This window comes from Giraffa tippelskirchi, chromosome 2 (assembly GCF_054371585.1).
Source record: "Giraffa tippelskirchi isolate mGirTip1 chromosome 2, T2T-mGirTip1v1.2.pri, whole genome shotgun sequence".
NCBI classification, from domain to species: domain Eukaryota; kingdom Metazoa; phylum Chordata; class Mammalia; order Artiodactyla; family Giraffidae; genus Giraffa; species Giraffa tippelskirchi.
The window spans coordinates 364,964-380,745 of NC_137276.1; the positions used below are offsets into that span (position 1 = coordinate 364,964).

Here is a 15,782-nt window from a genome sequence, read left to right on the forward strand (position 1 = left end):
CGCAGCCGAGCTATGCTCAGAGATGGGCCTTTTAATTTAAAATTTTAAAATTACAGATGATGGTTTCAACTCCTTCTGAGAAAACACCAGCTTCTCCTTAGGGGAAGAGCTGAGAGACACTGAATACGAGTGAGTGTCCCCCCCGGGCCAGGCACACGGACGCCCGCTGCCCTGACAGCCACACCCAGGCCTGTCCCCGGGACCAGGGGCCAGCTGTGCAGCAGGAGGGCTCGGCCTCCTTCCTGGAACAGAGACCCAGTGCGGAGAGCAGCGTGGGGACTCGGGGAGTCCAACCCCAGCCATGGAGCCCAGGGCAGGGGCCAGGCCCTCCCGCCGGACCAGCTCACGGCTCCTCTGCAGGGGGGCCCTGCAGGAGGTCGCGGTCCAGCATCACGGGGCCCAGCAGCCCGCTGCGGAAGGCCCGCAGGAAGTCTCGGGCGGCGGCAGAGTAGTCGGGCTGGATGACGTTCACGTCCCCTGGGGAGGCAGGAGGCTCCAGTGAGGATGGAGCCCCACGCGGGGCCCAGTCCACCCCCATCAGGCCCATGCAGGTGGGCGTCTGCATAGCACATTTGGGGAAACACCTGAATTCACCAGAGTGAGGGCTTCGCTGCCCAGAGCTTCCAGAGGAGGGGTGGCCCGCCCTGCAGCCCAGACAGAAACCCCTCCCCCGCCCGGCCTGGGGCTGCCCGGCTCACCCGTGCCCGTCAACACCTTCACCTTCTGCGTCTTCCTCAGCTTCACGGCTGCCCGCTTCAGCACGCTGGCGATGTCGTCACAGGCCTCGCCCAGGCCGTAGTGCTGCACGTACCTGCGCGCGGGCGGCAGTCACTGGCTCTCTGATGACCCCTTTGTGGGTGCCAGTGACTGCCTTGCAGAGCCGAGGGCCTCACCGACACCCACCTTCCACGTGGCCACAGCCGGCTGCCCCGAGACACAGCCCCACAGCGGGACCCTGGGTGCAGCTGCCAGGACTGCTGGCCATTCGAGGGGGTCTCTCTGCAGACCACAACCGGAAGGACCGGAGTGTTCCAGATAACAGCCCCAGGGCAGGGATACTAAGACTCCTGTCACCCGACAGTCAGGGGCGAGAGCCGTCAGGCGCGCACAGCGGGAAAACAGACCCGGTGGGAGAAAACCGGTCAGCTGGGACCGCCCCAGATGCCGGAATCCACAGAGACACTGAATCAGTTATTAGAACGGCATTTCCTGTGGTTACAAAGCGAAGAACCCACACAGAAGACAATAAAAAGAAATAATCCAAATCTAACATCTAGAAGAAAACACTATGAAACACACACAGGGAATTAAAGCAGCTCGACTCTGCAGGAGAGGGTGAGGGAGCTGGGGAACCAGCGGCGCTGGGCCGGCGGCTCCTGTAGCCAGAGCGGGTGACAGTCCGGCACCCGCAGTCAGAGCCCGCGGACAGCCCTGCATGGACGAGGACAGCGGCCGGAGTCATCCACACGCGACGCCACTGCCCAGCCTCGGCTGTGAGAGCCAAGGGCTGAGTACAAGCACAGGAGACAAGAAGGGGCCGTGCCAGCGCCCGGTGTCATGAACCGCCCAAACGCTCGACAGAGACTACCAGCAGCCAGCGCGCCCTACGCACGGGGAAGAGAGGAACAGAGGGCAGACTCTCATCAGGAACCGCGGCTCTGCGGACAGTCCGTCCACCCAGAGCTCCACCCGCAGAGCAAACACCCCTCCAACTGAAGGTGAGATGGACACATCCTCAAAGAGCAGCACAGCCAGCAGCTTCTCAGGAAACCCGCGGACAGCAAGACGGCCAGGGGGCGGGCGGGCCCACGCCAGACGAGACGAGCCGTGACCTGCGAGGCCCAGAGCGGAACGCCGAGACCGAGTCTTCACTCCACATCCGTGTTTTAAGAAAGTGCAGCAGCACGTCTGCCCCAGAGAGCAACACGTGTCACAAGACCGGCCCAGAGGTGAGGTCCACAGACTGGAAAGGCCCTCACGCCACACAGTGCCGACGCCACCGAGACCCGACCTGCAAACCCTAGAGCCACCTCTGCCCAGGTTCTAGGTCACAAGCTGACAAAAGGGAATCGTGAACAGCGTCTGAGGGACTCCCCTGGTGGTCCGGGGCTAAGACCCCGCACTCCCCGTGCAGGGGGCCGGGGTCAATCCCTGGGCAGGGACCAGATCCCACAAGACACAACTGACAAGAGTTCGCATGCCGTGACTGAAGGTTCTGCAGCTGCAAGTAAGACGCGGCCCAGCCAAGTGAACCAAAGGAGGGTGTCTGAGGCCGAAGAGAGAGACGAAAAAAGGAGCGAAGAATAGTCGGCACAAAGGCAAGATGACAGATGTAAACCTAACGTCAGTGACCACGTCAGACGTGAATGGTCTAAATACCTAAAATAGAAGCAGAAACAGTCAGACGGTGAAAAACAAGGGCCAACCACATGCAGCCATGAACACAGTTTACATATAAAGACCCAGCAGCTCAAAGCAAAGCGACGGGAGGGGAATATACGGGGGAGGCTTCAGAGCAGGGAGTATCCTGTCCAGGATCAAGGAGGTCACGTCCTCAAGTCACCAGGAGAACACAATGACCTCCCCCCGACGCGGCGGCTGGAAACGCGTAAGCAGGACCAGTGGTGGAGGGAGAGCCCATCTCCTGCCCACAGCAGTAACAGGAAGACAGTCAGCAACGTGGGAACAGGGAGGAACACAGACCGGACAGCAACCAACAAAACAAAAACCCGAGATCAGAAAGGGGAAACCAGAAGCCGGTTCTGTGGGGACAATCAGAAACCTGGCCTGATGTCCTCAAGGTCATAAAGGACATCTCTGGGGCCCTGCAGGACACGGGCACTCACACCATTCTCACTGGCGAGGACAAACCAGCTAGACATCTGCACAGTGACCGCCCGCACTGCCCACCGTGAGAGCACGGATGAACCACAGATGAGCGACCCAGCCAGGTGGCCCCTGCCAGGCAGGAAGGCTGCCCACGCGGCTCCACCTGTGAGACACGAGAAGGTGGCAGGAAGCAGGTGGGGCAGGGAGGGGGTTACACAGCAGCACAAGAAACTGGGGGTTTTCTGGACAGTGTAACGGCTTCACGTTACTTTGCTGACAAAGATCCATCTAGTGAAGGCTGTGGTTTTTCCAGTGGTCATGTATGGATGTGAGAGTTGGACCATAAAGAAAGCTGAGCACCGAAGAATTGATGCTTTTGAACTGTGGTGTTGGAGAGGACTCTTGAGAGTCCCTTGGACTGCAAGGAGATCCAACCAGTCCATCCTAAAGGAAATCAGTCCTGAATATTCATTGGAAGGACTGACGCTGAAGCTGAAGCTCCAATAACTTCAGCCACTTGATGCGAAGAGCTGACTCGTTGAAAAAGACCCTGATGCTGGGAAAGACTGAAGGCAGGAAGAGAAGGGGACGACAGGATGAGATGGCTGGATGGCATCACCGACTCGATGGACATGAGTTTGAGTAAGCTCCGAGAGTTGGTGATGGACAGGGAGGCCTGGCATGCTGCAGTCCATGGGGTCACAAAGAGTTGGACACGACTGACTGAACTGAACGGCTTCACAGGTGTTCCCACATGTCACAATGTATCAGACTACACATATTAAATGACCACAGGCTGCCTACAGCACCTTGACGGTGCTGGTTTTCTAGTTACGTTTGGTGAGGATGGGGAGGAGGCCCCCTGCACTCACCCCAAGAGCTGGTGCCTGTTGAGGGTGTAGAGAAGGTAGTCAGCCAGGGTCTCTTCGCCCACGAGGTGGTCCAGCACAGTTCCTGGGAACAGGCAGCGGAGGGTGAGTGCTCCAGCTTGCTCCCTGCCCTCCCTACCCCAGCAGTCAAGTGGGAGGAGGGTGCCCCCTCCAGGGTGGACCGGGAGGACTGACGGGCTCAGAGGGTGCCAGGGCTGTCAGCTGTGAGCAGCCAGGCCAAGCACAAGCCACCCAGCCTGGGAGCCTGGGGGCCTAGGAGCCTGCTCTGGGCGGTGGGGGTTGGGCTCACCGCACAGGGCCAGTTTCAGGCCTGTCTCCACGCTTGGAATCCGAGGAGCCAGCACCCCAGGGGTGTCAAGCAGGAACATCAGCGGCCGCTCACACACCTGTGGGCAGAGGGTGGTCAGCTGGCCTTCTGCCTGAAACCGGAGGCGGCCCTGGAACCTGCCCCCCAGAGTCGTCACTGCCACCACGCTCTCAGCATCCCCACAGGATGTCACTGCTGAGTGACGTGGAGAAGGAGAAGGAATAAGGGCAGGAGCCCAGCAGCCACCTTGCCCCAGGAGGACAGGCTCTGTCCTGATCCTGCATGCCCCTGGGATGGGAGACACCTGAGCCCTGGCCCAGGCTTGGTGTGAGGACAAGGCCCTACCTGAATCCTGGACATCACAGCTCTGGTGATCCCAGGCTCGCCACCCACCCTGGTGGCTTTTCCTGCAGGATGAAAGGGAGACATCAGAGTCTGTCAAACCCCCAGGCAGACACGCTAGATGAGCAGCGATGCACATGGGAGCCTAGTGGAGCCCAGTGAGGCCACTGCAGGGAGAGAACCGCCTCCCAGGCGCCACAACCCTCTGAGGCATGGCCATGACAGCTGGGCCAGGGCTGCCTGTTGGCATCGCCTTCCTCCCTGCAAGGCCGGCACCGCCCCCAGGACCGCCCACAATGGCACATCCCTTGGGGCTGCTCCTGACCAGGAAGCTGCCTGGGCTCTCAACACCAGCCCTGGGTCCCAGCTCAGGGAGTGTCCCAGGCAGACCCTACCCCCTCTGCTGAAGCAACACTCACATCCATCAGCACGCGGACAGGTAAACAAAATGTGCTTCATCCACACAAAGGACTATTATTCAGCCTTAAAAAGGAGGGAAATTATGACTCATGCTACAACACAATTGGACCCTGAAGAGTTAGGTTCCATGAAATAAGCCTAACACAGTTCAGATCCTGTGAATACAGGTACGAGGCACCAGAGGATGAAATTCATACAACAGAAAGTAGACCTGAGGTTCTGGGGGCTCAGGAGGGCAGGACCATTTGTGTCTGGAGATTGACAGTGTGAGGGTTGCACAGCACTTAATGTACTAATACCACTGATGTCTTTAAAGCCACAATTACAGAAAAATAAGCAACAGCTGACTGTAACAGTGCTCCAGCTAGTAGCAGAAGCAGCCTGAGGTGGCGGTCCAGCACAGGCCTGTCTGGGGGAGGTTCCCAAAGGACACGTGCAGAACACGAGTCCACACGGACTCGGCGTCAAAGCCCACAGGCACGAGACACAGGCCTAGAGAGCCCGGCCCGACGTCTCACCCACATTCCCACACGCTCTGAGCACAACGGGACCACGAGACAAAGGACAGGAAGGACAAAATCGCCCACGTTTAGAAATCACATATATTAAACATTTAATTTTAAAGACAGAAAGTGAATGAAGTATGAAATGTGTAAGGGAATGACCGTCTCACCAGCCGACTGCACACCAAGCTGTCAGCTGGGCCTCCTGGTTTCAACAGCCCCCCCGACGAGCTGGGGTCTCAGGCTCTGGAGGGTCGTCCCAGCACGAGAACCAGTGCCTGCCCCCTCCCAACTGCAGGAAGTACCTTTCCTGAGGTGCTGCCTCCGCAGGGAGTTGATGAGCGAGGACTTGCCCACGTTGGGGACCCCAATCACCAGCATGCAGTACTCCACATGCTGCAAGCGCAAGAGCAGGGGCTGGGCGCCCACCCAGACCTGCACCCCCACAAGCCCGGGCCACCGGTGTGCCCGCCCCACCCCACCTGCCGAGACCCCGAGGGGGCAGTGCCCGGGCTGGGCTCAGCAGCTGGGCCCGGGGTCCCAGCAGAAGGGGCGGGCCCTCGGCCGGGGCTGGCCCACCACCAACCTCTCCTCGGTGATAGCGGTAGCTGCTCCCAACCAGCTCCGTGACCGTCGGGATGATCTGCAACCAACAACCACCAGGCACCTTCCTGTGGGAGCCTGGCCGGCCTCGGCCCCTGGAGGCTCCCACCGGCGTCCCACCACGGGCCGGCGCGGGTCCGCACACATCAGATGCAGGCTGTGCTCTGGGAAGGGGTGGGGTGGCCGGGGCCCTGCCCTGTCCTTCTCCCAGGAATGAGGAGAGCCCAAGGACAGCGGGCACTGCCGCGCCTTCCAAAGACAGCGGCGGAACTCTCCAACTTGACCAGGGACACAGGCACCAGACGGTCCACGGGCTCCTCCTACTTGGGACCGAAGGCCTCTCTCGGCCCAGCCCTGCTGTCCCCACCCCCAGTCTGCCCGGCCTGGGAGGTGACTGTGCCCCAAACCCAACAACACTCTCCTCCCTGTGGAAGCTCAGAGTAATCTGTGGTGTTTCTTTACCATTTTAAGCAGAAGCCTCAGAGCACAAAACAGAATAGACCCACCTGCTTGACATTTTCATCCTTCACACAGTTGGTAAAAACAACATGTTTCAGGCCTTCTCTTTCTAAGCGTTGTATGATTTTCTAAAAGAGATAAGACGTTTCCATCTCATACACACAATGAAGACACGGGCGGCATCATAAGCCAGAGTCTGAGGGCCTGCTCAGGGGCTGGGCCGCCGGGTGGCCGGAGGGCACGTCTGGGGAGGGCAGGCCGGCCCCGGGGCGCCCCTGCTGTGGGAGGACAGGGGCCAGGGGCCACACCAGGGCATCCAAGACCACCTGCAGCCCTGGAGACGCTCAGCGCTGGTCTCCCTTCAGTCACAGCATCGCTCCTCTCCTCCCAACCAGGTTCCACAAAACAAGCTCCATTTAAACTAAGATTTAGACCCAACTACAAAGTATATGGAATACTTTAAAAGCCCTAAAGTAAACTGACGTTAATGTGGACTTACTGGCCTTAACATGAAGCAAAATCACCATATGACTCTAATTTTTACAACCAGTACGGCATTGTTTGAGAGTCCCTTGGACTGTAAGGAGATCAAAACGGTCCCTCCTAAAGGAAATCAGTCCTGAATATTCATTGGAAGGACTGATGCTGAAGCTGAAGCTCCAATACTTTGTCCACCTGATTCGAAGAGCTGACTCATTGGAAAAGACCCTGATGCTGGGAAAGAGTGAAGGTAGGAGGAGAAGGGGACGACAGAGGATGAGATGGTTGGATGGCATCACTAACTCAATGGACATGAGTTTGAGCAAGCTCCAGGAGTTGGTGATGGACAGAGAGGCCTGGCGCGCTGCAGTCCATGAGGTCGCAGAGTCAGATGTGACTGAGCAACTGAACTGAACTGAACTGAACTGAACTACATTGTTTGATCAGCTACTGATTTACTTAAAGGAACAAAAAAGTCACTCATTAATTCAGTTAGTTTTGCTGATTTCTTGTTTGCTATGATGATGCAGATGAAGGTCAGGTCCACAAAGACTTTTAAGTCACACTGCAGGCTGCGTACAAATCCGCATGGGACATCGCCTCCCAACCTGCAGAGGCAGATACGGGCCCCGCTGGGGGCTGCCCCCTCCTGTCCCCCCAGACCCAGCTGCCTCTTGCAGGTGAGCTCCAACACCCCCATCAGGCCGCCTAACGTGCCCACACTGCACAGACGAGCATTCTGGAGCAGAAGCAACTGCTGGATGCTAAGACCTGAGTCTAACTAAGAAAAGCAACTGAAAGCTTGTGATGGTAAGTAACTACAGCTGCCCCTAGAGTGCAAGCTGGGGGTTCTGTCCTCAGGACAGCAGGGATTCAGCTAGAAGCCTTCGGGGAGGTGGGTTCGGATGGGAAACGCCTTCCCCTCAGGCACTCAATGAACAAAGAGCCCTGTGGCTGGAGTGCCTGGGTTTCCCTGCAAACAGGCCTGTGGGTGGGTTTAAAGAACCCAATGTACCACAGCCAACCAAGAAACCAGAAAGCGTTCCTGCTGCTGCAAGAGGAAAAGCTATGCACACAAAAGTTGGCTCGATTTCAAGATTCTGACACCTACTCTTTACGTTTCTCTTACTCAGGGACAATGGGAGACATCACCCCTGGACACTGTGTCCCCGTGCAGCAGGGCTCTGGGACACTCCCAGTTGCTTTGGGTCTCCCACCTTCCAGATCACTCAGGGGGCAGCAGGCAGCCTGCAGCTCAGACCAGGGGGCTGGGAGGCCATGGGCCTGGCCAGCGAGGACACTGGGAGCCCACGCTGCCACCCCAAGAGACCTCTCGGTCAGAGGACTGAGCAGGGCGACGGCACTCGCCTCAGGAGGCAACTGAAACATTCGCAAGTAAAAGTTAAACAAAGCGCAGGCGTGCACAGCACAGCTGCGGCCACGAGGGTCCTGCAGCCGCTATGTGGCGGAGCAGCGCCTCCCCTCGCCCACAGCTGAACCCCCGCTGGAGGATACAAATTCTTCGGTCACCTGGATGACAGGTTAGTCAAAGGCTAGTTTGCTAAAGCTGGCAGGCCTGGGCAGACAGGCACCACGTCCACCAGAGATCCGGTCAGATTTGAGCCATACCTGCTGCTCCTTTAGATCTGCCAGGTCCATTTTGTTGAGGACGAGCAAGTGAGGCTTAAGCCCAAGTGTTTCCTGAAACAGAGGGTTTCGGCCTGAAAGTGGGATGTGGCAAAATTAAGGCAAAATTCCATCAACTTGACCAGCCAATTGACATACTTTCCCTTGTCTTGTTATGCAGACTGGACCCGCCTACAACAGGACACCCTCAGAAGGAAAGGACAGAGTGTAGAAGCCTGGTCTGGGAGCAGGCGAGCTCCAGCCAGCCCAACCTCGAGACCAAGCCCAACCCCGAGTCCTGCATTCACCGCCCTGAGGGGACCGGGCCCCTGCAGGCCCCCGACTCATCCTGCAGACAAGAGGCAGGGCAGTGGCCCTCTCGTGGCTCCTCAAACAGGAATGATGGCAGCAAAAACAAACAGAGCTCAATGGAAGGTTTTGTGACTAGATCACTGTTTAGTTGCTGAAAGATCTGGTCACTCAGGACAAGGGCCTCCCACGAGTCCTAACCAATGTATCTCAGACCACCCCCGGGCCATGGAGACCTCCAGTGAGCCCACCTCCTCACACCAGGGGCAGCCCCTTCCTATCTCCGCCAGGGCCCCCGGCGCCCACTGTGACACCAGCCTCAGGAGGGAGGTCTGTACCTGCATGTCGGGAGTGCTCAGCCCTTACCTGGCGCTTGTCCCTCAGCATGCCCGGGCTCCAGGCACCCAGTTAAGCCGCTGTGTCCCCACCCACACGATACAGGGACAACAATAACAACTTACTTTTTCTATAAACAGCACTCTGCCCTCAGAGGTTAACCAAGCCTGAACTAATTCAGAACACTGCAAGCCTCCCGACTCCCTCAAGGGGCCGTCCTGGAGGGGAAATGGGAACATCTAGGGAGCAGAGGACGGAGCGGAGGCGGCCTCCCCTCAGCCCAGACAGCAGCGGCAGGTTTCCCGGCTTTTCAGCAACCAGACATGTAATTGGCAGCAAACCCTTCCGACTGGCATGAGATATTGTACGAACTGAAACATTTAGCCTACACTAGAGAAACTGGAGAGTTTTCTCAGAAATTCCAACCAGAGATGGTGATGACCTTCAAACCAACACCTGTGTCTTACAGGGAGCCTCTAAACACAGCTCAGGTAAATACAGCAAAAACAGGGTGTGCAAAGCACGCTCATCACTGAGGGAGATCGTTCCTTCTTCTGACGCATCCTTTCCTACAGGAAGAAAGCCTGGTTGGCAGCAACTTTCTAATGGAGGTTTCATACCCCACCTGGAGACTGCTACTGCTGTAGTGCGTTGGAAGGCACGGGTGTGCCAGGCGGGAACCCGAGACGAACGAGCTACCTGTGTGTCAGAGGGGAGCCTCTGGGCCCCACACTAGGGATTCTGACTCACTGGCCTGGAAAGGGGCCTAGATATCAGTATTTTCAAGAGCCTCCCGGGGGAATTCTAATATGTAACAAGGATTGAGAACCACTGCTTTAATCGTCAGGAACTATGACAGGTGACCCTGTCGACTACTGTGGTGCTGACTGCACAGAGCAGGGACCAGAGAAGCAGGCAGATGGAAACAAGGTTAACAAGCCAGGAACGCGTCTCAGGTCGTGTGCACCGCCTGACTCCGGCAGGTCCCCCCTGCACTACAGATCTGCACCCAGTCCCAGGGGGGTTGGGGGAGGGCTCCCCTCACCAAGCAGTTCTCACCACCAGCTGGGGTCCTTCTGTTCAGCGCAACTCTGACTCCATCTGCCTGGGGACAGCATCAGACCCAACGGTATGGGCTCAAGAATGCCACCACCCCCCTCACTTCAAATAGCAACTGCAGTTGAGGTTTGACAGAAAACAGCAAAACTCTGTAAAGCAATTATAAAATAAAAATAAAATAAAATAAAAATAAATAAATAAATAAAATAAAAAAAATTAATTAAAAAAAAATAGCAACTCCAAGTCCAGGTTGTCACCTGTCACCAACAGGCCCGAATCAGGGGTTCCCAACCCCCTTCCTGGGTTCTAGCAAAACTAGTCTGGATAGTGGCTCAAGAAATTGAGAGAAACATTTTATTTTTTGGATCAGAGTTATGATCTGGCTTCCCTACTGGCTCGGAGGTAAAAAATCGGCCTGCAATGCAGGAGATGTGTGCAGGACGCCCGGGTTCGATCCCTGGGTCGGGAGATCTCCCGGAGAAGGAAATGGCAACCACTCCAGTATTCTTGCCTGGAAAATCCCACGGATGGAGGAGCCTGGTGGGCTACAGTCCATGGGGTCGCAAAGAGTTGGACACGACTGAGCAACTTCACTTTGACTGGAGCAGCCAGATGGAAGACGTGCAGGACGAAGGCCGGGAAAAGACGTGGAGCTTCTCCCCGGCAGGTGCCTCTGCCTGCATCTCCACTCTCGGCAACCAGGAAGCTCTCCCCACCCCACCCCACAACAGTCTGGGGTTTTATAGCAGCTTCATTACACAGGCAAGTCTTCTCTTGTGTTGTTGGAAGAGAAGACTCTACACGTGGACATCACCAGGTGGTCAACACCGAAATCAGATTGATTATATTGTTTGCAGCCAAAGATGGAGAAGCTCTATACAGTCAGCAAAAACAAGATCAGGAGCTGATTGTGGCTCAGATCATGAACTCTTTATTGCCAAACTCAGACTTAAATTGAAGAAAGTGGGGAAAACCACTAGACCATTCAGATATGACCTAAATCAAATCCCTTATGACTATACAGTGGAAGTGAGAAATAGACTTAAGGAACTAGATCTGATAGACAGAGTGCCTGATGAACTATGGACGGAGATTCATGACACTGTACAGGAGACAGGGATCAACACCATCCCCAAGAAAAAGAAATGCAAAAAAGCAAAATGGCTGTCTGAGGAGGCCTTACAAATAGCTGGGAAAAGAAGAGAAGCAAAAAGCAAAGGAGAAAAGGAAAGATATACCCATTTGAATGCAGAGTTCCAAAGAATAGCAAGGAGAGATAAGAAAGCCTTCTTCAGTGATCAATGCAAAGAAATAGAGGAAAACAATAGAATGGGAAAGACTAGAGATCTCTTCAAGAAAATTAGAGATACCAAGGGAACATTTCATGCAAAGATGGGCTCAATAAAGGACAGAAATGGTATGGACCCAAAAGAAGCAGAAGATATTAAGAAGAGGTGGCAAGAATACACAGAAGAACTGTACAAAAAAGATCTTCACGACCCAGATAATCACAATGGTGTGATCACTCACACTCACTTAGAGCCAGACATCCTGGAATGTGAAGTCAAGTGGGCCTTAGGAAGCATCACTATGAACAAAGCTAGTGGAGGTGATGGAATTTCAGTTGAGCTATTTCAAATCCTAAAAGATGATGCTGTGAAAGTGCTGCACTCGATATGCCAGCAAATTTGGAAAACTCAGCAGTGGCCACAGGACTGGAAAAGGTCAGTTTTCATTCCAATCCCAAAGAAAGGCAATGCCAAAGAATGCTCAAACTACCGTACAATTGCACTCATCTCACACGCTAGTAAACTAATGCTCAAAATTCTCCAAGCCAGGCTTCAGCAATATGTGAACCATGAACTTCCAGATGTTCAAGCTGGTTTTAGAAAAGGCAGAGGAACCAGAGATCAAATTGCGAACATCCGCAGGATCATCAAAAAAGCAAAGGAGTTTAAGAAAAACATCTATTTCTGCTTCATTGACTATGCCAAAGCCTTTGACTGTGTGGATCACAATAAACTGTGGAAAATTCTGAAAGAGATGGGAATACCAGACCACCTGACCTGCCTCTTGAGAAACCTGTATGCTGGTCAGGAAGCAATAGTTAGAACTGGACATAGAACAACAGATTGGTTCCAAATCGGGAAAGGAGTATGTCAAGGCTGTATATTGTCACCCTGCTTATTTAACTTATATGCAGAGTACATCATGAGAAATGCTGTGCTGGAAGAAGCACAAGCTGGAATCAAGACTGCCGGGAGAAATATCAATAACCTCATATATGCAAATGACACCACCCTTAGGGCAGAAAGTGAAGAACTAAAGAGCCTCTTGATGAAAGTGAAAGAGGAGAGTGAAAAAGTTGGCTTAAAGCTCAACATTCAGAAAACTAAGATCATGGCATCCCGTCCCATCACTTCATGGCAAATAGATGCGGAAACAGTGCAAACAGTGGCTGACTTTATTTTGGGGGGCTCCAAAATCACTGCAGATGGTGACTGCAGCCATGAAATTAAAAGACGCTTACTCCTTGGAAGGAAAGCTATGACCAACCTAGACAGCATATAAAAAGCAGAGACATTACTTTGCTACAAAGGTCCATCTAGTCAAGCCTATGGTTTTTCCAGTGGCCATGTATGGATGTGAGAGTTGGACTATAAAGAAAGCTGAGCGCTGAAGAATTGACGCTTTTGAACTGTGGTGTTGGAGAAGCCTCTTGAGAGTCCCTTGGACTGCAAGGAGATCCAACCTGTCCATCCTAAAGAAGATCAGTCCTGGGTATTCATTGGAAGGACTGATGTTGAAGCTGAAACTCCAATACTTTGGCCACCTCATGAGAAGAGCTGACTCATTTGAAAAGACCCTGAAGCTGGGAAAGATTGAGGGCAGGAGGAGAAGGGGACGACAGAGGATGAGATGGCTGGATGGCATCACTGACTCAATGGACATGGGTTTGGGTAGACTCCTGGAGTTGGTGATGGACAGGGAGGCCTGGCGTGCTGTGGTTCATGGGGTCGCAAAGAGTCGGACACAACTGAGCGACTGGACTGAACTGAACTGAACGTTACACAGGCAGGACAGAGTGAGACTCTGGCCTTTGGTGTGTGAATTCAACCTCCAGGCCCTACGGCGGGGGTGGCAGGGGTAGGACTGAGAGTTCTAATCCTCCCATGGCAAGGTTGGTACCCCCGGCAACCAGCTCCCCCCTTAAGTGACCAAAGGTCTTTTCCAAAATCACCTCATTAACACAGCAAGAGACACCTTGCTGTGTGAGACATCTCACACTCCTCACTATGGAAACTCGAAGACTTTCAGGAGCTCTGTGCCAGAACGAGGACAAAGACCAAATAGGTACTGCTTATTCTAAGTGACGACCACCACCATTGAAGGATATCCGGGCGTCGTGGACCTCGATGATGCAGTCCACCAGCCTCAGGCTGCTCTGCATCTTCTTCAGCCCTGGAAAACAGAAGAGGGACTCCTCAGGGGAGGACGGCGGCCTTAAATAAAGTAATACTGAAGCACAATTAGGTGCTTTACAACGTTGTTAGTTTCCCCCATAAAGCAAAGTGAATCAGCTATACAAAAACACTGCCCCTCAGCGTCCCCTCACTCAGCCAAGCCCAGGCTTTCGGGCACACCCGCAAACATCCCTTGGGGCTAGGATCCTTGTGGCTGGATCCCAAGTGGTTTAGAGGGTAAAGAGTCTGCCCACAATGTGGGAGACCCGGGTTCGATCCCTGGGTCGGGAAGATCCCTTAGAGAAGGGAACGACAACACACTCCATTCTCATATGGAGAATTTCATGGACAGAGGAGCCTGGCGGGCTACAGTCCATGGGGTTTCAAAGAGCCAGACAGGACTGAGCGACTTCTCTTTCTTTCTTTTCAAACATCTCGCCTCCCCCGCCTGATTCTCGCCCGCGGGCGCCTCGTCCCCCTGTGCAGGGGCCGAGGGGTGGCGCGGGCCGAGGGGTGAGGGCCGCCACCCTCACACGGGGCAGCGCTGGGCCTGCAGGCGCTCTCGGAGCCAAACTCCGAGAAAAGTAAGAACCCCAGAGGGTGCAGGCGAGGGACCACCAGCTCGATCTACGCCTCAAGGTGCTCAGGTAATTAAACAGCCCACTTCAACCTGGAAAGTGCTTTCCTACCCCTGCCTCATTCCGTCCCCAAAATAATGTCCAGGAAATTGTGTCCTTTTCCAAGCAGGTGGGGACACGGGCTTCGAGCCGAGTAACAGGCCCTTCCGGGGTCACCCCACGAGCCCGCCCCGCGCTGGACCCGCGAGGAGCCGGGGGAGCAGCGCGCCCCGCCGCGCCTCACCCTTGGCCATGTGGCCCGGAAACCAGCGCGCCACGTCGCGACCTTCCAGAGGGAAGCTCTCCCGCCAGGCCGTCCGCGCGGCGGCGCAGAGAGCCTGTGGAGACAACCTCATGGCTCCGCGGCCCGGGCTCAGCGCAGGACTACGGACCGCCCCGCCCACGGACCTGTCCGCCGGGCCCGCGACCCAGCACAAGGGTTCCGGCGCTCCACGCGGCCGCCGCGGCCCGCGCATGCGCACGACGCAGCCTCGGCCCGCAGGAGGCGCTTAGCGGGCGGTGCTGGGGCTGCGTACCGGGCTGGGGACGGGGACCGGGGATGGGGACGGGGACCGGGGCTGGGGGACCGGGGCTGCGGACCGGGCTGGGAACGGGGACCGGGGCTGGGGACGGGGCCTGGGAACGGGGACCGGGGCTGGGGACGGGGACCGGGGCTGGGGACGGGGCCTGGGGACGGAGACCGGGGCTGGGGACGGGGCCTGGGGACGGGGACCGGGGCTGGGGACGGGGACCGGGGCTGGGGACGGGGCCTGGGGGCCGGGGCTGGGGACGGGGCCTGGGGGCCGGGGCTGGGGACGGGGCCTGGGGACCGGGGCTGCGGACCAGCCTGGGAACGGGGACCGGGGCTGGGGACCGGGGCTGGGGACGGGGCCTAGGGGACCAGGGCTGGGGACGGGGACCGGGGCTGGGGCCGGGGCCTGGGGACCGGGGCTGGGGGACCAGGGCTGGGGACCGGAGCCGGGGGACCGGGGACGCAGGACGGAGCTGGGTCCCTCGGGCGGGCTTTGGGCAGGGCTACGAGCCAGGGGCGCACCCGCGCAGTTCAGGAGTTCTCAGGAGTCCGGTCTTCATTAAATTAAAAAATCCTGGTTCTTCCTTATCCATATTCTGAGTGACAAAATTTAGTAGTCTGCTGTCAATTTGGTCCTTTTTACAAATTTGGTTAAAATTTTTCAGATAGTTTAAATTTAACTGACAAGTGTAAGATCCTCTTTTTCAAGTACTCTGGGTTTTAATGCACAAGCCCTTTGCAAACACTGCAGTTCTGCTAAATTAAATCTCTGAGTACAGTGAGACTGAAATTCTCTTCATTGCACCAATACTCGGTGTAGTCAGATTTTAACTTTTTTTTTTCTTTTTTCCGCTGTGCTGCAGGGCTTGCAGGGGCTATTTCGTAACCAGGGATTGAACCCAGACCATGGTGGTGAAAACCCAGAATCTTAAACACTGGGCCACAGGGAAGTCCCCAGATTTCAACTTTAAATCAGAAGCCTGGGCTACTTACTGCTCACTGCACT

General features: G+C 55.7%; 1 protein-coding gene across 6 annotated transcripts; it reads right to left on the reverse strand.

The window, feature by feature from the left end:
- Nucleotides 1–13: 13 nt before the first annotated feature.
- On the reverse strand, nt 14–14,624 carry MTG1 (mitochondrial ribosome associated GTPase 1). Of its 6 annotated transcripts, none has more exons than XM_081572728.1 (11): nt 14,489–14,624; nt 13,561–13,625; nt 8,463–8,567; nt 6,401–6,481; nt 5,878–5,934; nt 5,597–5,687; nt 4,372–4,433; nt 4,009–4,105; nt 3,702–3,783; nt 721–811; nt 14–477 (listed from the first exon to the last, which is right to left on the reverse strand). In XM_081572728.1, the coding sequence occupies exons 1-11, from the start codon at nt 14,598–14,600 to the stop codon at nt 469–471; spliced, it is 852 nt and encodes a 283-aa protein (XP_081428854.1). In that variant the 5' UTR covers nt 14,601–14,624; the 3' UTR covers nt 14–468. The 6 variants fall into 6 exon arrangements, with proteins under 6 accessions (XP_081428854.1, XP_081428850.1, XP_081428855.1 ...); XM_081572724.1 differs by having other exon boundaries at nt 699–811; XM_081572729.1 differs by having other exon boundaries at nt 8,463–8,554; nt 13,548–13,625.
- Nucleotides 14,625–15,782: the final 1,158 nt, after the last annotated feature.